We start from the raw sequence: 19,761 nt of genomic DNA on the forward strand, positions 1-19,761 counted from the left end.
GGTATGCCAGAGGGCTGCTGGATAGCTCAGAAAAGAGTTGCCCCTGTCTTGCTGAATGTCCTTCCAGTTCTGCAGGAATTCTCCACTTAGGGACTGGCTTTTGTTGCACTGAGTGTCTCAATCCTTTTTTTTCCTCCAAGAAACCAGCCCTAGTGGTCACATCTGCCCTGTGCAGAAGCAGTTTGTTGGCAGTCCTTGGGTAAGTGTTAGGTTTGTGTAGGAGAAAAGAAAAGTGCTTGAGGGTGGTCTTTGCAGATGTGCTGTGATCTGCGTGGTGTTTTGACTTTTAAAGAGCTGTTCTGTCAGAGGATTTAGATTTTGTTGGCAGAATTGATGTGTTGTTCGTGCACCTGTTCTCTGTTTAGTATCTGGTGGTGTCCACTGCCTCGACTCCCAGCAGTGGCTGTATTTTTAGATTGGATCAAGGTAAGGTAAATTAATTTGGGAAATCTGAATGAGCATTTTCAGATAATCCTTTGAGAAAAATGGGTTGGCTTATTTCCTAAGCTATTTTTATGATTCTATTCGTGTTAGTAAAACCATGATCACTTGGATCAGGAATTGCCTGTGAATTGATAGCTTTGAGGGTTGGTAATGGAGAAAAACAACAGGCTGCTCACCCAATACTGGTTGATCTCCAATGAAATTTCACTCCCAGCCCACATCCAAGTGGATCAGAAACCCACCCCCACAGCTGAGCAAGTGCTTTAACCCTTTAGACTCAAATGAACCATAGAGCTGCTGCTTTCTGTGGGTGCTTGAAGCTGGGCCTAAGAAGACAACTCAGATATCCTCAATTTCTTAATATTTAGTTCAAGAAATATTAATTTGCAGGATTTTTGCAACTACTTTCTCTGACTGTTGACTTTTTTTGGGATTTTTGACGTAACTTCTCTGGTACCCAGGCAGTTGATACCCACACGGGTTGGAATAACCTGAGGAGCTCATCTCACCCTTCCAGTCCTCCAGACCAGATGCACATGAGCCCGTGGCACTCAGGGCTGGTGACTCAGGTGCTGGAAACTGCAGCCACCCAGGCAATCTCATTCTGCTCCTCGGCTGTCCTGGTGGTCTGTGATGTTATTTTTGACCCTGATGTGCAGCCTGACTCTTTCTAGAGCTGGGCCCACCACTGCTCGTGTCCTCCCAGCGCAGCTGTGGGTCATGGAGTGTACCTCCTTCCCAGTGGCACTGGAGATGGGCTCCAGGAGAGCTAATCCAGCTCCAGCATCCCAGCACAGGCAGGACATGGAGCTGTTGGAGCTGGTCCAGAGGAGGCTGTCAAGATGATCAGAGGGATGGAGCAGCTTTGCTGTGAGGGAGGGCTGGGAGAATTGGGATTGTTCAGCCTGGAGAAGAGAAGCTTCAGGCCTTCCAGTGGCCTTGCAGTGCCTGTAGGGAGATGACAAAAAAGATGGAGTGACTGTTTACAAAGGGTGGAGCGACAGGACAAGGGGGAATGGCTTCCCACTGCCAGAGGGCAGGGTTAGATGGGATATTGGGAAGGAATTGTTCCCTTTGAGGGTGGGCAGGCCCTGGCACAGGGTGCCCAGAGAAGCTGTGGCTGCTCCTGGATCCCTGGCAGTGCCCAAGGCCAGGTTGGATGGGGCTTGGAGCAGCCTGGGATAGTGGAAGGTGTCCCTGTCCATGGCAGGGGTGGCACTGGATGATTTTTAGGGTTCCTTCCTGCCCAGACCATTCTGGGATGTTTGGCATGTTCTGTGCTCAGCATCTAAGTGGCTCACCTGCTGCTCTATGTTTCAGTTAAATTGCATCAAAATCTCTTACAGTTCTTAACAAATATTTTTAGAAAAAAGAGATTCAGTCCTATATCTAAATATAGCTTTGAGCTTTCAAGCCTTTGGAAGAGGGGAGCACGTGAAGCTTTGATCTGTGGCATTCACAGCAGTAGGAGCACTTTCTGCACCTGGCAGAACCAAGTGCAGTGCAGAGGAATTTGTTAGACAGAAAGCTCCTATTTTACAGAACAGACGTGTGGTTTTGTATGGATGGAGGATAAATCTTGGCACGTCGTGTGATAGAAAGGCAAGAGAAACTGCAGAAAAATATGTGGCACAGGAAAATGAAGGTGTGTTTAGAAATTTCCCTCTTGGTGGTATCACTGAAGTACCACTCACCTCCTGCCTGATACTTGATATCTTGCTAAAAATAGAGAAGAGGCTCACCCATCGTCCCTCTTGATGACAGTGGAACCAAATCTGTTTGTCCTTAGATGTCTGAAATGGGAATCAGTATAAATCAGCATTCTATTCATTTACTTATTTAAAGGCTTGCTGTTTAACCAAATATTTCTCTGAAAGTCACAGTGACTCTAGATACATTTGACAAAGTTATGCTTTTTTCTGGTGTTGCTCTTTCCTTTAAACTGAGCTAGAATTGATGTCATTGCCCATATTCCTGTGGTAAAGGCACTTACAGCCGTGCCTGAGAGTGCTGAAGACATTTTTCTCATGGGAACCACCACAGTTTTGTGCCCCCCACCCAGTAATTGTTTCAATATTCTAAGTTGATATACTCATTTATCACTGAAATTGTTATTAATGAGTGCTGTTTTTCTCTGTCACATTGCCATGGCAACTGGGTGACATGTTTGAGTGGAATTATCTGTTTCCAGATGGAGATCTTCATTCATAAGATTTGCCTGCTGAGAATTTTTTGCAGCATATTCAACTTCAAAATTCTTCCTCCCTGTGCCTTTCCACAGTTTGGAGCTAGAAGTGTTCCTGCTTTCTGGTTTATATCCTGTGATTTGTGGTGGGTGTTATGCTCGCAGTGTTTCTGTCTTTTGTGGTTCATTTATGTTGTTTTTCTTTCGATTTAATTGAGTTGCTTTTCTTCAGCTCAGGATTTGCTGTGACAGTCCTGTAAAGTCATTCCTCCCCCATATGAGTTATTGGAAATTTTCTCATTTTACATAATACACCACACAATAGAAGAGGGGACTTGATTTTGTTTTTACTCCTGAAAGGAGCAATAGGATGCATTTCTCTTTACATATGATATATCACATTCTGAGTGATAGTGTCCTTATTTTTTTTTAACATATTCACTACTTGATTTTTAGTTCTATACAAGAAAGAAGCATGAACATGCTTCACTTTTCTTTTTGATATAAAACTGTATTTAGGAAAAAGACCAAGGTAAATACACATAGAGTACAAATTTCCTTTATCCTGAACTTACAGTTTTAAAGGTCTTGTTGGCTGCCAGACTTAATGAGGTCCTCCTGGATTTCAGTCAACATTTCAGGATTTCTCTGGATTTGTTTCTGATCACTCAGACCAAAGTACTTCAAAATGCTGTGTTTACTTCAGTAGAAATCAGAAGGTAAAACTTAAAAGATGGTTTTTATCATCCTTTACTTCTTCATCTCCAGGTCACTCTTAACTTACTGAGCAAAACCAGGTTAGCACTTTTTTGCACCTACAGGAAAGGCATTAAGGGCCCATTCATCCAACCTGTCTTTAATCTAATTTTCATATTCACCTCAAGTTATTAAACCATACACCTCATGGTCTGCTTCAAGGTCCCTGTTGCATCAACATCTCTTCTGCATTTGCAGTGCTTTCATCCTGACAGTAGGTTTAGAACAAGAACAATCTCATAAATAGCTCAGAATCTGGAGTTTCTGAACACCTTGCCTTATCTGTAAAGTATCTATAGAAGACAAATTCTGTCTTCACCTAGTAAAAAAAAATCTATATATCGTGGTGTCCCCCCAAAAATGACATAATGCAGTGCAAGACCCATCTTCTGAAAATAATTATTTTAATTCCTATATTTAATATATTTGAAATAAAGGATGTTTTACCTGTGAATAAGGCTCTCTATTACACCAGCAAGCAGTGTCCTCCCTAGCTGTATAAGTCTGTATAATTACTTAGCTGTTCTTTTCCCTTGCAAAGTTGAATCATATCTATTCATACCTCCCTCCAGCAAGAGACTACTCAATAGTAGTAGTTATTAAATTTTTTAGTAGTTATTCAAACAATTTGTTATTGAATACTCAGTAACAAATGTTTCCAATGTATTATATCAGTGCTCCTTGTTTTAAAGAAGGTATTTTGCCTATGATAGGGAGCTAGGAGAGCTTATGAGAAATGATGTTGCTTCAAACATAACAAATCTCTGATCTGCTCCCTTCACTTCTGTGTGTAGCTGATAGAACAGTTGTAATGGCTCAGTTATTAACCAAAATGAAGTTGATCCCTGGCTTTCCACAGGCCAGTGCTGCATTTCCCTTTTGCTCTCACCTTTGTGGTGGGTGCTCGGCTTGCCCGGAGCCCCTGGGGCTGCTGGGGCTGGAGCTCCGGGCTGTTCATCTCTCCTTGAGGCACTGGGGCCCGAGTGCCAGCCCCTCAACCCCTTCCCAGTGCCTCTCATCCCAGGAGATCATCTCTTGGCCTTTGAAGCAGATCCTCAGCTTCAGATTGTGTCAAAGCTTTATTGCTTTTTGAGATACAAGCAGAGATTTCTTCTGCTCAAACAGATACCATCTATTAGAGCCAGGACATTTATATTAATTTTCTAAGACACTTTCTGTTACTAGGCTGATTCTGCCAACATCTACAGGGCTTCCTGGTTTGTTTGGTTTTTTTTTTAATCTGTATCCACAAAATCACAGAATGGTTTGGATTGGAAGGGATCTTGGAGCCCATCCAGTGCCACCCCCTGCCACGAGCAGGGACACTTTCCAGTGGTCCAACTTGCTCCAAGCCCTGTCCAGCCTGGCCTTGGACACTGCCAGGGATCCAGGGGCAGCCACAGCTTCTCTGGGCACCCTGTGCCAGGGCCTCCCCACCCTCCCAGGGAACAATTCCTTCCCAATATCCCATCTAATCCTGCTTTCTGGCAGTAGGAAGCCATTCTCCTAAGCAGAACTTGGATTCCTCCAGAGTAAGACTTGCTGTGGTGGATTCAGCTTGTTCAGAAAATGTTATGAAAAATTACTGGTTTATTTTTCAAAACTTTCTTGCTGCTGCATACCTTGGGTGTAAATTATCCAGTTGTCTGCACTTCTGCAGTTGGTAGGATGGAGAGGAGAGTAACACCAGCTGTGCCAGAGATAATTAAATACTTATTGTATCATCAGGAAAGTATTGAAGTTTACTAACGCTGTTGGAAATAGCTCTGGAAATATCATAAGAAATCTGTGCAAAGTTTTCTGCCACCAGTTCAGAGCTACTTGATGCATCTGGCAAATGATGCAGCATTTAAAGGATCTGTGCCCATGTCCATGGTGAATTCAAAATTTTTGATCTCTAGGAAGACTCTGTCCTGTGCAGGTGTATCAGAATTTCACATGTCAGTCTGATTATGCTGGCAATCAGTCAGGGACTCCTCGGTGCCCTGGCTGACTTGCTCCAAGGGATGATGTGTCCAAGGAAGCATCCCTCCTGTACCATCCCCACAGGATCAGCTGCTGCCTGGATGTGCTGTTTGATCACAATTAATCTCTTGGAATAAGCAGCAGACACATTTCAGGGTTATTTTTGTCATGGGACGTCAGCCCCTCCGTACCTTCCTTGTTTTCCATGAGGTTGGGCTGAACTTCCTCTCTCCCCCAGTGCCCATGGACTGGCTGTGGGTTGGGAAATGTCCTTTGTGCTGCTTTCTCTTGCTCATCTGTTTCCCCATTCAGATCCCTGCGTGCCTCTGTGGGAGTTTGATGCTTTTTTTGCGTGTGGGTTTTATTGCTAATCACAACACAGAGCACTGAGGCAGGGAGGAAAATGTAAGTTAGATAATTGCAGTCAATCAGCTATTTCTAATTCCCAGGCTTTACTGTGTTCAGCCCTTTTGGGTTTATGAATTGTCATCTCCAGACTAGCTGAATTACACTGGGAAAAAAGGAAAAAAACCCCCTCAGAGTTGTTCACATTTACCAATCTGATGATATTGTTTTAAATTCTTCCAACTGGTTTGAGGCTCTGTGTCTCAGATGCTTCTGTTCGATAGATTAAGTTTCTTTGAACTCTGTAATAAAGAAAATGTATAGATGTGGACTAGACCAAATGCAAAACCATGATGTATTTTTAAAAATAAGATTGTTTTTTGAAACAAGTTTATTTTTAAAATAAGCCTTACTTTTCAAAGCAAGGCTTATTTAATTTCTAGACTCTGTGGTTAACAGTTTCCTGAAAACATCTTTGTCTAAAGAATATTGATTCTTTTTTTAACAATACAGTAACCCAGAAAAATCTATTTGTGCTTTGTTTTTCCCTTAGTATAAGTGAGAGAAATTGCTTGAAAACCCAAAGGAAAAGAGGAAAGTTTGTGCAGTATCTTCTAATTTGCCATGGTTTTGCCCTTTGTTTCGAGTGTACTGTGTCTCATTTCACTTTGTATTAATATTTTCCACCTTTGTGGGATGGAGTTTCTTTTCTGCATTGTTTATCCTGGCTGGAGGAGGGTGGATGCACACCTCTGGGTGTTTTTTCCAATAGACTCACATGCTGCAAAGATAAGCAGAAAGTGACTGAGCAAGGGCAGTGTTGGTCCTGCAAGAACTGGATTCACAGGCTGCAGGGAAGAATGATTCATCCTGAAATCCCATCTTGTCCTACCAAGGAAAAAATCCCTTGTTGGAGCTTTGGGTTTGCTTTGGTATAGCACATGTATGTTAGGTAACATTTCCATACTGGCATTAGAGCTGGGAATTCTAATATTTGAAGAGCTGATAAATATTAAGGACAAACCAAGAATCTTACTTTTCTTACTTATTTTCAGGCTGAATTTCTGTCTAGGTAACATTTTTGTGCAGGAAAAGTGGTGGTTGGTGGGGGAAGTGGGAAGAGGAAGATGGGTCAGCATGGGGCCTTTTCTCCATACATCATTCTATGACTCTGAATTGTGTCATCAGGAAAAACAAAATTAAAAAAGGACAGTGATTATGGTGTGGGTTGGCTTTTTTCCAGATTTTAACCTACATTTTCAGTATCCTCCATCAGCTTTACTGTGCAGGGAACACCCATGAGCAGCCTTCTCTCAAGCAGCCACTGTCCATGGCTTGTTGGTCCACTAAGAATGAATATCCAGGGAGGGTGCAGGAGCAAAGAACTTGTATGTAATGAACATATTAAACAGAAAACTAGGGATCTGGGAGAGACTGCACACCAAACATCCCTGTTTCCTGGTGCTGTGGCTGTACTAGACCAGAGAGCTACTAAAATTCTTATTGAAGCTTTGGGCAGGAGAAACTTCCTTTGTATTAGTCACATGTAAGCCTTTGACAAGATATACATGTAATTTTTAGTTGCTTTGCTTAACTAGGGTCTATTCTAGTCAGCTGTTTTGGTTTTAGTTTGGTTTTTATCCCAGCTGCTGAACTACACTGGTTCAAATTTTTTTTTTCTTTTTTTTTTCTTGGTGCTCAGATGAGTATAGGATCAAACCAGTGGAAGAGGTCAAATACATGAAAAATGGGGGAGAAGATGATCAGAAAATAGCAGCCAGGAACCAAGAAAACTTGGTAAGAATTGAACTTATCACTTCTCTAATGAACTAACGTGGCTCTGCTTTTGTAATGGAATATGCAGCGTGCAGCACCCTCCAGCTCCGGCTTATGCGCGGCAAGAGGATTTTCTCCAAAATGTCACAACTCCCTGCAAAGCTCTCATGGAAGGTGCCAAATACGACTTTTTCCTGCTTGTCTTTCTGAATTAGACTCTACCTGATCTTGGAGTGAGTGCCTCCGTGATTTTAAGTCACTCCCCTTCCTTGCAGATCCAAAAATACTCTTTATTTGGAAACGTGTGTGTCTGTGTTACAAACGAGCTGGAGTAAAAAAGCACTTCCCTGCCATTAAGAAAATTACCTACTTATGTAGATACTTGCTGGTTTTCTGTATTTTAAAATTCCCAGGAAAGGCAGTTTGGAACAGGAAAAAACAATATATTCATAACACAGCAGTCACAAAAATTGTGTGTGTTTCTTTTGCCCCAATTTGAGCACTTTGCCAGCTCGTAGTTCCATTAAGGGAAGGCAATCACAGGTAAACTCTTAAGACTACTTGAAATAACTAAGATGCTGTTGAAGCAGCTTAAAAATCACGGTTGAGTCACTTCTGGCATTTCTGAGAAGTTGTTTCTTCTCTTCCAAAGCTGAAGAACTGTAGGTTTTGTTATTGGCTGGCTGGAGCTTTGACCAGTCAAAGCTTTCAAGGACATCTCACAATTCTTGTAGTTGGGTGCAAGTTTTCACATCTGGTTCCACTCATTCAGTGCAGCTTTTCTTCACGTAGAATGGTTGGGCTTTTCCCCCCTCCATCTGTAGGTCCAGAGGGGAAGCAGCAGCAACAGATTCCAGTGGAACCATAACCATAACACCAGCTGAGGATTTGCCTTTTGCCATTATTGGGCAGCTGTAGAAAAAGCCACTGTTTGGGATTTTTTACTGTTGATGAAAATGTGAGCTCCAGCACACATACTTTATATTTCCTCTCCTAGACACACTTACTTACATTACACAACTAGAGGTGCAAATGGAGTTTATTTTGCTGTCCTGTGGCTGAGCAGCAGGCAATATATAGAAATAGATTTCTTCTTCAGCCTCTAGATCAGCTATGTGCTACCTGCAGTTTTGGATAGCTGGTGCTCCAGTGGGTGATGCATCTTCAGCTTGGGGCAGGATTTAGAGGTTTTTGACAGATTGTTGGGGAGTCCTGTGCAGGGCCAGGAGTTGGAGTCAGTGATCCCCGTGAGGCCCTTCCAGCTCTGGATATACTGTGATTCTATGTTAGATTTTCAACTGGCCTTCAGCTGTAGTTAAATGAGAGTATTTGCAGAAGGTGCCATGTCACTGGAATGACAGCAGGGGAAGGCTTAGATCTGCTGGGGTGACATCTAGCTTGATTTTGCACTTTGATTGGTGCTAGCTGTCTTGTAGCACCCAAGTGTTCACCTGATCAAAAGTAGGAAGAGCACAGTGGTTCTTATTTTATTATTGGTGGGTCATGTTTGATGGGAGCAGTGAGTTTGTTGGAACATATAACAGTGAGGATTTGGAAGGCTGGTGTAGCTCTTCTGTCATGTTTATCAGGGAAAAAAAAAAGGCAATAACAAAGAAAGTCTTCAACCAGACAGGATGGATATGCCTTAAAACAAAAACTGTCTTGCCCACCAAAAAGGCTTTATTTTCCTTTTCCTCCTTACTATAAGGAGATTACCTTGTCTGTAATGTATGCAGCTTTTTAATCCTGGGAATTGTCAAGTCCTCATCACTTCTGTTTTTTTTTAAAGGGGTTTCTCTATTCAAGTCTCCTTAGTAAACATGGTTTAGCTCACTGCTTAGAGCATGGGTTAAGCTACCCATCACTGAGGCTTTAATTTCCTTAGCGTGTGAGAAGTTGGCAAGTGCTTACATAATCCCATCTTCTCATCAGCCATTTCCAGGCAACTGAAATTTTAGGAACAAGAAAAGGTGGTGGGAGAATCGACTGGCCCTTTTTCCTCCTCTCTTGTTTCTTAACCCCAATTTCTTTATTGTCACGGGGCTGCAAATTCACATCCCCTTCAGAAACACAGCCCAGATGAGATGTATAACCCCAGTGTCTGGGAACTGCTCTGGGTGGGTTATCTTATCCCCTGATACTGGTGCTTGAATACTTGATACTTATGTTATTCAGATGCCATTGAATTTTTCAATCCCATTATCATCTCTGTTACTTTTTTAAGGTATTTTGAAGTCTTGCTAAAAAAAAAAAAATCTCAGCTCAAGTGAAAATAAACCTGCTTCCCTTGTATCTTAGGCTCTTTGATGTGCTGCCATCTCTGCCTTTGGTGCTGCAGTATTTCTGAGTCAGGAGGAAAGAAGGTCACATGAGTAGATGAAGAGAATGGGAGGACATGGCAGTGATCAGGGAGGCTGTCATTGCACACCAGGTGCTGAGGTCAGAGTCCCAGGCTTTGATTCTGCTTGAGGAAGAGCCAGAGAAGGGCTGGTACAAATGTGGGTATCTGTGGGAGAGCTGAGGCTCTGTCAGTGAATCACCACCTTCTCAGCTTCAACCTGAGGCTTAAGCAGGGCTCCAAACTTGGGCAGGTCTGGCACGGGGAAGCAGAAATGCTCCTAAGACACAGTGCCAACAGGAATGGCTGTGCTAGGGCTGTCTGCCAGGGGAAACACAAGATGCTCCATGGGAAGACATTTTCTGCTGGAATCAAAGGCCCCTTTGGATTAAAATGTAGGCTTTTGACAAGGAAAAAAAAAAAGAAAATATAAACTGAGCTTGTTTTCCAGCTGTTCCTTTGTATCCATAGGCCTAGTTGACTTCTTCAGTCAGGTTGTTTCTCCAGTTCTCCACCTGCCACTGGGATCTCTCTGCTCCTGGTTTCATTCCAGCTACCTCTGACACCTTCCAGAGCATCTCCACCTTCAAAGCAAAGCCAGAGTCATTGCACTTGAGCTGGCAGTCCCACATGCCATCCACATCCCAGCCTGAGGGTGGGAATGGGATGCAGCAGGATTAGGCACTGCAGAGCTGGGGCTACACTGGATGCTGTCACTGCACCACGTGCTGTGGTGGCTGCTCAGCTAAACCAGGGATGTTCAGAGTCACAACAGTGAAGAACTAGCAGATAGGTGAAAGACAGAAGTGATTTGTACTACATATGATATATGTTTTTAAATCACAAGCATTGGTTCCCACATATATATATATATATATGTAAGAAAACATGGGAGCTGTGCTAATTTTCATGTGAGATGATGCATAGAAGGCAACGTGTGTGCTGTTATTCCTGGAGGTAAATGAGCAGCTAGGATGGTTCTTTGTGAGTTCAGAAGCAGAAGGCCTGCCTGGGATGGCTTGTTGTGATCCTGGGCTTTGTCTCCATGCCCAGCTTGGTGCCAATGTGCCACATGTAGTGCTGAGCTTCACTTAGTGTTAGAACTAAACTTCAGCTCCCCAGGACTCCACAGTGGCTCCACAAAACCTCTCCTGTATTTCCCCATCTTCGGGGGAAGGCTTTATGCAAAGCCTTCTCCAAAACAAATGGAGAGTCTTTGCCAGCCTTGAGTTTGCCACTCAGCAGATCTGGAAGGGGTTTTTTGGCCCTAAGGATTAGCCAAAGCTAAGGGTGGATTTGTCACTTTGACAGCTAAAATGCCAAAACTCAGGCAGTAATAATATTTTACAAGCAGGTATGACCAAAATAAATAACATATTAATAGAGACCTATTAACTTCTTGTTTGCCAAAATAAATAACATATTAATAAAGATCTGTTAGCTTGTTGTTTGGAAGGGACTGTTTAGCTCTACACCATCATGTTAAATACCCAGAGTACAATTACATAACAGCCTTTTTAATACTCATAATAGGGCAGATTTAATTGTCCTCATTTCCATACTCTAACAGCACTCCTGGCTTTCCATTGTAAAATATTACTGCCAGAAAAGGTAAAATGAGAAGGTGTGTGGTATTCCTGCAGCTTAGTGTTGCTTTGGCAAACTTCAGAAGCCGGATCAATTTTCCTCTGAACTGGGCTGTCATGGTACAGATATCCCTGAAAATACCAAATCCCTGAAGCTGTGTTTCTTTTCTGTTGGGTAGTTATCTTGATATTTATTGCAGTTCGGGTTTTGGATGTTTTTGTAACTTTTATTCATCATTTTCTGGGTTGCACTGGCACAAAAGGCCACTCACTGGTATTTTTATGCTTTGTTATCCAAACCCCTAAAACAATTAGATATAATCCTGTGTTTCATCCTGGAGCTCCGTACTGAAATTGCATGTTAGAGCTTGAGATGAATTCCTGCTGGAGCTGGGAGAAAATTGCCTCTCTGTTGCTCTTGCTCCCTCTCATTCCACCTTTAATAACAATGTTTTGCTTTTTGTTTTACCCAATTTCCACAAATTTCCACTCCACTTACCTGCAAATGTGATTTTTGTCTCTCTTGAGCTTCTCAGCCCAGCTGCTGTTCTCTATTTATCACCTAGCTCCACATTACTTGGAATTGCAAACCCCCTGCCTCCCTCAGTCTGTATTCAACACCAGTTATCATTTTCTGTAGTGATTTGTTTAAAGTAGGCAGTAATATCTGATAGATGAAGTGTGTGAAATTAAAAGCCTGGCAGAAAATGCAGAATGAAACACCCTAATAACCATATAAAATGTAATATGTGAAAGGGAAGACCCCTATTTAAATATATGTATTATTCACAAGATGTAAAATGCATGTTATAGGTACATAAATCATAAATATTTTTGATGTGCAGTGCAAAGATTGGTATATGTTGAATTCCACATCAATTTGGGAAAATACATTTTAATTCTATTACCAACCTGCCCAATCTAGGTGCTAAAAAAACTAAATAAAAAAGAAATAAACCAGCTAAAAGAAATAGAGTAGCCACCACTAAGTTTATTGAGGGTACTTGTGGTGTTTTCCTTTCTACAGATGTAAAATACCACAAGGGCAAATTTAAGCATGGAAACAGAATTAATTTGGTGCTTTAAAATACTTAAAGCCAGTGCTGCTTATTGCTAGGTAAGTTTTGAATTGCAGTGTTTTAAATGCATAACTGCATTTTTATTTCAGCACTGGTGCAGTACATTGGTGAAGAGCTTTGTAAGAACTGAAGTTAGCACATATTAATGCATATTCCAGTGTGAGGATTTCTCTCTCTGATGTCCTAATTATTTATTTTAAACCATTGTGCCGTGGCGGTGTTTCAGAACAAACCATTTCAGGATAGAACTTGCTCATGCTCTGCTTGTAAGGGGAAAGAAACCAAAAATGCCCGAGAGCCTTCAAGCCCTTAGAAAGAAGAGATTTTCCTGGGTTTTGTCCATCCTGAAGAGTCTGGGTGTGTTGAATCCTGCTGGTCCCTTGTTTGCTTTCCTTGCTGCTTGTGACATTCTCCAGGAGCCCCACTCCATCAGCACAGGGTCAGCTCCAGTACAAGTGTTGGGAAAACTTCATCCTGTTGGTTCATTGTCCACTGTAAAGGATGGATATCTACAAATATATTTTCTGTATATAAAAGAAAGGCTATTAATTTCTCTACATCTTGCCCCCCCCCTTATTTTCCTGTCTGCTTTCAGATTACAGAATCCCAGGTTGGTTTAGGTTGGAAGGAGCTTAAAGCCCATCCAGTGCCACCCCCTGCCGTGGGCAGGGACACCTTCCATGAGCCTATGTTGCTCCAAGTCCCACCCAAGCTGGCCTTGGGCACTTCCAGGGATGGGACAACTGTGCCAGGGCCTCTTCACCCTCACAGGGAGGAGTCTCTGCTCAGTAACTCACCTAACCCTGCCCTCTGTCAGTCTGAAGCCATTTCCCCTTGTCCTGTCACTCCAGACCCTTGTCCAAATTCCCTCTCCATCTCTCTTTGAAACTCTTTGGTTATAGAATACCAGTACATAGAGATGTAGCATAAGCGTGTATATATACATATATATTTATATAGGCTAAGCTTAATGAAAAACTTGGAGGTGTTGTTGGTTCTTGTGTTGGAGTCCAGGCAGGGTAAAACCCACAAAAAAACCCACAGTAAAATGCAGCTTAAGTCATTGTGAGAGAGGAAAAAGAAATTGAGACACCCTTTTTTTTTTGGGTCCTGGGGCATAGGAGTGCTAAAGGACAAACTGAGCATCAGCAGATGTGCCTGGAGGTGGGATAATGTGCAGAGGTTCCTGTGGTGTTCACCCATCCAGCTGAGAGTTAGGAGCGAGCAGGGATGCAGGGCTCCAAAGCCAGCCTGCTCCCCACGCTTTCCCACAGGGAAGGGCATCCACTCTGCCCAGGTGCTGTGTCAGCCAAAGCCCAGGGCCTGGGGCAGCTCTGTGGGAACAGGTCCCACAGGTTCCTCACAGCCCAGCATGGAGCTGCTCCACATCTGGGCCCTCCTCCCTCCGCTTGAAGAAACAAACCACAAAACAAAAGCCGCCGCTGCAGAAATGCAGCTCCAAAATCAGCGAGCAAAGGGAAGCCAGGGATTAAAATTCAAAAGTAAGTGGGTGAAGGAGGGAAGGGTATAATACCAAGCTCCTTCTGCCCGAGGTGGCAGGGTTCACACTGGGATAAAGGAGGTGGGTGGGCTGGGCACCCCTGCCCTGGGCACCTGCGAGGGCAAAGCTGGGGCTTCCTCCAGGCAGAGCACTGGGACACAGAGGGCACAGCAGGGCTGGGGGAAGGTGCATTCCAGACCCAGGGAGGAAAACACCTTTACAGTTCTGGAAGCCTGGTCCCCCATCCCTGAAAGTGTCCAAGGCCAGGCTGGATGGGACTTGGGGCAGCTGGTGACAGTGGAAGGTGTCCCTGCCCATGGCAGGGGGTGGCACTGGGATGGGTTTTAAGGTCCCTTCCAAGCCAAACCTTTGTAGGATACTAAGAGAAATTCTGCTTTTATCAGATGATACCTAGAAAAGTCCCTGGGAATATACAGTGTTTTCCTCCAGTCTTTGTTGACAGGGCCTGGGTTGGCACATTTCATGCTGCATGCTATCTGAGGTTCCCTTTCTCAGAGAAATGAGAATTATAGAATCATCCTTTGGATTTCTTTTTTTTTCCCCAGAGTATGAGATCCTAAATGAATGCTCCCCTATCACTATCAGTACTAAGTAATTACAGCATTTCAATTTTCATAACCCAGCCTCTCCAGTGTTTTTTGCAGCTGAAATAGGAGTGCACAGAAAGGACATTGCTACTGGAGCCAGTTACTTTAAATGCTGTGCAATTAGCTCATTTCCATATTGCTCATTTCATTGCAAATTTGCATTGATATTCTTCAAAGAATGGTTTCTCATAATGAATTTATGACAGTTTTAGCTCATTCCACTCACGGGTCACTACATATTATATAGACATCAAAGGAAACGATTGCACTGGGTATTAATATTCTTCTTCTGGATTCCATTAAAATGATTCTGGTGAAGAAGTATTCATTTTTCCTCCAGTATTTAATTTTGAAAATTTAGAAGATAAATGAACATCATTAATAAATATTTTTAGCAAGTCAGAAAATCATACAAAAGCCGTTGAGCTCCAGGTGCATTGCTTCAGACCAGACCTTGTTTCCTTCTTCCCCCTTTGTTGAGTAAATCTGCACAGTGCCCTGTGGAGAAGCAGAATGATAAGATTTTTCAAGTTCTTGGTGAATGTGACTTTAAAGTAGAAAGCTTAAAAATATGTAACTCTATTTCTTTCAAAGTGTGTTGAAATAACAGTGTCCAGGAGCAACGCGTAATTGTGGGCTTGATGGTGGAGAAAATGTATCAGTGATGGGCAGCTCTCAGGAACCTGGGTCAGGACCAGCCCACACTGTTGGTGGAAAGGATTCTTGCAAAACCTGCAGAGACATTCCCACTTGTGGGAAGCAGGTTATTTTCTGTACAGTTTGTGTTGTTTCCATGCCTGTATCATTTTAACAAGTGAGTTTCTGCCTGGGATTTTCCCTCCCTCTCTGGGAAAGCTGATGCTGTTGAGGAGGATGGACACAGAGCTGTTGGTGAAACAGAGGAGTCAGCAGTCATGGCAAGGTGTCAGGTTCTTGATTTAAGAGTTTCTTCCATGATTGTGAGGACCAAGAACCTTCAAATTCTTTTTTGTTTATTTTTTAAAGAACATGAGCATCTCCACACTTGCAGAACTGAAGCTTTAAGAAAGATGAGCTGTAGGATTTTGCAAGCTGTCAGCAAGAGAAGAGGATACAGAAGCTCTGTATCCTCTGTTTTAGTACTTGCTATTCAGCAATTGCCTAGTAGGTGTTAATTATTAATTCTGCTGTTTTGGAACAGAGGGTGAGGCAAGATGCAGGCAGAATGGATCATGCAGAAATACCTAAAATCACTGATAGAGACTAAAGCTGTAAATCCAGGCAGCTGCTATGGCCTGAGAGTGAGTTTGGAGCACTCCTGACCAGGGGTGAGCTGTGATCTCCTGACCTCCTTGTGATAGTGGCAAAGTAATTCAGCCTTTCATCTGTTCACATTTAATTATAGATATACTGTGGTCTGCTCACACTTTCTTTTCAGGGACTCCTAGAGTAGTTGTGGTGGAAATGTAGGGTCTGGGATTTCCATATCTGGTGAGGTGCCAATTTCAGACTATTGTAGAGCGTGGAGATAACAACAAATTCATCCCTAGGTGCTCATTAGATGTTTACTCCGACAGCCTTTGTGATCTCTCAGTTTCAGTGGGAATACAGTATTGCCTCTGGAAAAGGGAGGGAGGGATGTGCCATTTTAGACCCCAAACCAGTACAAATGTGGGGTCTGGGGAGGGGTGGTTAGTGGTGGCCTTGGCACTGCTGAGTCAATGGTTGGACTAGTGATCTTAGATGGATTTTCCAACCTTTGTGCTTCTATGAATTTATTAATTTTGATGTTTTGAAGCTGAAGTGAAGCCCTTGGAGGGATGTGACTTTTGGGGCTGGTTTCAGGCAGACCCTTTGTACAGTGAATGTTTTTTGGCTAGAACTTGTTTATGCTGCAGGTGTTTTCTTCAGTAGAAAGTGTTTTCTTCTGCAAGCTTTCCTAACTGATGTCTTTGAAGGGCAGTTAAAGGAGGTGAACTTGAAGGTGGTCAGATGAAAAATATGAAGATCTCCAGCACCCAGTTTTGGGGATTCAACCATAAAATATGAGGTGGAAGGGACCTTAAAGCAGTCCAGAGCCCAAAGAGCAATGTGTGCTAATGGGAGTTAAGTGACCCTCCCAGGAAGAGGCTGGAGGGGTAAAGCAGGAAGGGAAAAACGTGACAAGAAAGGAAAAAAGGAGCAGAAGCACCACTAGGAGAGGTGAGAAGAGACTCCAAGAGCTCTCTGCAGCCCTGAACTTCTCTTCTTGCCATGAGCAGCACACGATAGCAGCATGTTGCGTAATCCAGAGCTTTCATTATTTGACAGTTTTCGAACTTATTTTTTCAAACTAGTATTTTCAGCTTTGAATTGGCCACTGTTTTTTAAAAGCCCTGTTGCCCCACTGTTCTGGGATTGGAAAATCAGAAACTCCCAGTCCACTTTGTACCATTATTGTTCTGAAATAACTTGGGTTTTGTCTCCTGTTTTACACCAAAAATGCCATTTTTCTCCAGTTCAATCCACATGAAGCTTTTTTCATCACCTAAATTATTTTTTATTTGGATTTCTTCCCCCATTCATCCTGGTTATTTAGTAAGAAATGTTAAAAAATACCTTTATAGGCAACATAAACTATAAGATCCAAGAGTGAGGAGTACTCCTAGGAACCTAAGTTGTAGCAGAGAGCACTGGTTATTTAACTAAGCTCAAAGTAGACAATGTCTGTTGTACTAAACAAGCATGAAATGTTACTTTCCTGTTTCAGTAGTCACTGCTTTGCTTAGCTTTCCATCTATTAGGTAATTTTATGCTCACATCATCCTTGAGGAGGAACATTCCCACCACTGCAAGCTGGAGTTTTGTGTTTGTTCCACATTTTAGTTGTGCTTCACCACTAGATGTGAGCAAAGGTGGGAAATGTTTCACATTTGTAGAGGATAGAATGGTGTTTTGCTCAAAATTGCTTGAAATGTGGTGAACATTTTTCAGTGGACTTCTTTTCTTCTAAATTCTTCCAGGGAAATGCAGGGGCTGGGCTACCCAGGCTTAGGCTTTTTGGGATGTGAAGGCACACATCAGCAGAAAAAATCTTGATTTGATGGTGTCTTCTCTAGAGAAAGGGACAGAGAGCTGCTGGGGATGCTCATTAGCTGCACTGACAGGTCCTTTAGCCCTTTAGCCTCAACTGCTGTGTGCTCAGGGTGACAGGACTGGCAGATCCAGGTTTCCCAGGAGCTGGTGTGAACTGGATGTGTTCTGGGAGCTCTGGGAAGGGCACACAGCCTCACCCACAGCCTGCCCAGGGCTCTCTGCTGTGCAGCCATGGTGTGACCCTCAGGGAGCAGGTGGGTGACCCAGGAGGGGGATTTGTCCCTGGTGGTGGATTAAAGCAGGATGGGTGTGCAGCCCCCCCAGGAAAAAGGAGCTGAGCTGCCTCTAGCTGAACTAGAAGTGCTTCAGCCACCTCCAGGAATAAAACTGAGTGTATCCATCCTTCTGCATTGTGTGTTCCTACACCAGGGCTGGAAGGAGCTCAGCCTCGTCTGTTTTTCACTATAATTGAGCTTTTGGACTTTGGTTGTTTCCCTTTGATTTTGTGGATAGCCAAGACCAGCTGCTCTGCAGGCAGCTGGGAGACTCAAATGTGTGTTGGAAGGGATTCCTGCATTTCAGCTGGTGGAAAGAAGAGTCAGAAATTGGACTGGGAGGAGGGGAAACAATGCAAGAGTATAACATTCAAGAGTTCAGGATTTTTTTTAAGTAAGAAAAAGTCAGAGATGGAAAGAAAATCTCTATGGAAATAAGTTTATGCCAGTAAAGACAAGTACTTCAATATTCTGAAAAAGCTGAGCAGATAATTCAGACTCTTGTGCATACAGAGTTTGGAATTACACGCAGGTATGTTAAAAAATCTCCTGAATAATTCATGAATAATTTCTGATGGAAAGCACTGGTTTATACAGATACCAAAGTAATACTGTCCTAAGTTAATATGCAGTTTCATGTTTGTTCTCACTGAGAAGAAGATACTTTTTTTTTTTTTTTTTTTTAAATTGTTTGTTCCTTGCTCCTGGAAGAAGCAGTGTTGGAGCTCAAACAGAGCTCTGGGTGCTCTGCTTTAATCTCCCACATTAGGTCTGTGTGGACCATATGCTGCTCTATCTAATATGTAATCTTTCCATGGGATACCATCAAAGACACGCAGCTTTAAAAAAAATTAAGCCAACAGATAATCTCTGCATGGGAACATAAAGCCAGTGATTCTTAATAAGGTAATCATATTATAATTATGTGTGTATGTATATGTATTTAGATGTAGTTTTTATTGCAGCAGCACCTGAAGGCAAGTGTTGGGAATCAGAAGCAGCTGCTCTGCCTGCAAACACAGCAAGAATGGGCAGAGTTGGATTGGATATTTGGAAGAAATTCTTCCTAGTACAGGTTGCCCAGAAAAGCTTTGGCTGCCTCTGGATCCCTGGGAGTATCCAGGGCCAGGCTGAATGGGAATTGGAGCAACCTGGGCTAGTGGAAGGTGTCCCTGCCCATGGCAGGGGTGAAATGAGAAGGATTTGAAGGTGCCTTCCAACCCAAACTCTGTGATTTTGTGGACATTTAGACATTCTGTTGGGCTCCATGGTGGGGAGGGACAGTTTGGGAGGGAGTGCCATCAGGCTGCTCTTTTCCCTTGGTTTTCTCCTTTCCTTTAGCCTTTCAAAGAAACAAAGCTGCTGTTTGAGAGAGGAGGGGCAGATTTGGCTTTCAGGTGTGGTGGAACACAGAGGGTGTTTTGGTTGGAGCAAAGCTGGTAGTGTGGCACTTCTGCTGAAATGCTGTGGGTTTGCCACATTACCTGTTCCTTTTCATGGAATCATGGAGTCACAGACTAGTTTGGGTGGGAAGGGACCTTAAAGGTTGGATAGCCCCACCCCCTGCCATGGGCAGGGACACCTTCTGCTATCCCAGTTTGCTCCAAGCCCTGTCTAACCTTGGGCACTTCAGGGATGGAGTGTCAGCAACTTCTCTGACATCAGCAACTTCTTTGTAGAGTTGGAGAGCTCATTTCCTTAGACAAGCAATCACCTGAGCTAGGCACAGGAAATCTCAGCCATTTCAGCTGACTGGTGGGGCTCTGGAATAACCAGCTTCAAGTTGCTTCGCAGTGTCTAAGAGTGAGTCAAGGTCAAAACGTGCCTTAGTTTTTTTTGCTAGGGCTTG

General features: G+C 43.1%; 1 protein-coding gene across 2 annotated transcripts in view; it reads left to right on the plus strand.

Annotated features, from left to right (window-relative positions):
* The window catches only part of CUNH1orf21 (chromosome unknown C1orf21 homolog), a 105,899-nt gene that overhangs the window by 54,993 nt on the left and 31,145 nt on the right, over positions 1-19,761 (plus strand). For both annotated transcript variants that reach the window (XM_039726217.1, XM_039726219.1), the window contains exon 3: positions 7,398-7,492. In XM_039726217.1, the coding sequence (XP_039582151.1) occupies positions 7,398-7,492 (95 nt within the window). The remainder of the gene's footprint in view (positions 1-7,397; positions 7,493-19,761) is intronic.

The sequence above is a fragment of the Passer montanus genome, unplaced genomic scaffold, assembly GCF_014805655.1.
Source record: "Passer montanus isolate IOZ18808 unplaced genomic scaffold, ASM1480565v1 scaffold58, whole genome shotgun sequence".
NCBI classification, from domain to species: Eukaryota; Metazoa; Chordata; class Aves; order Passeriformes; family Passeridae; genus Passer; species Passer montanus.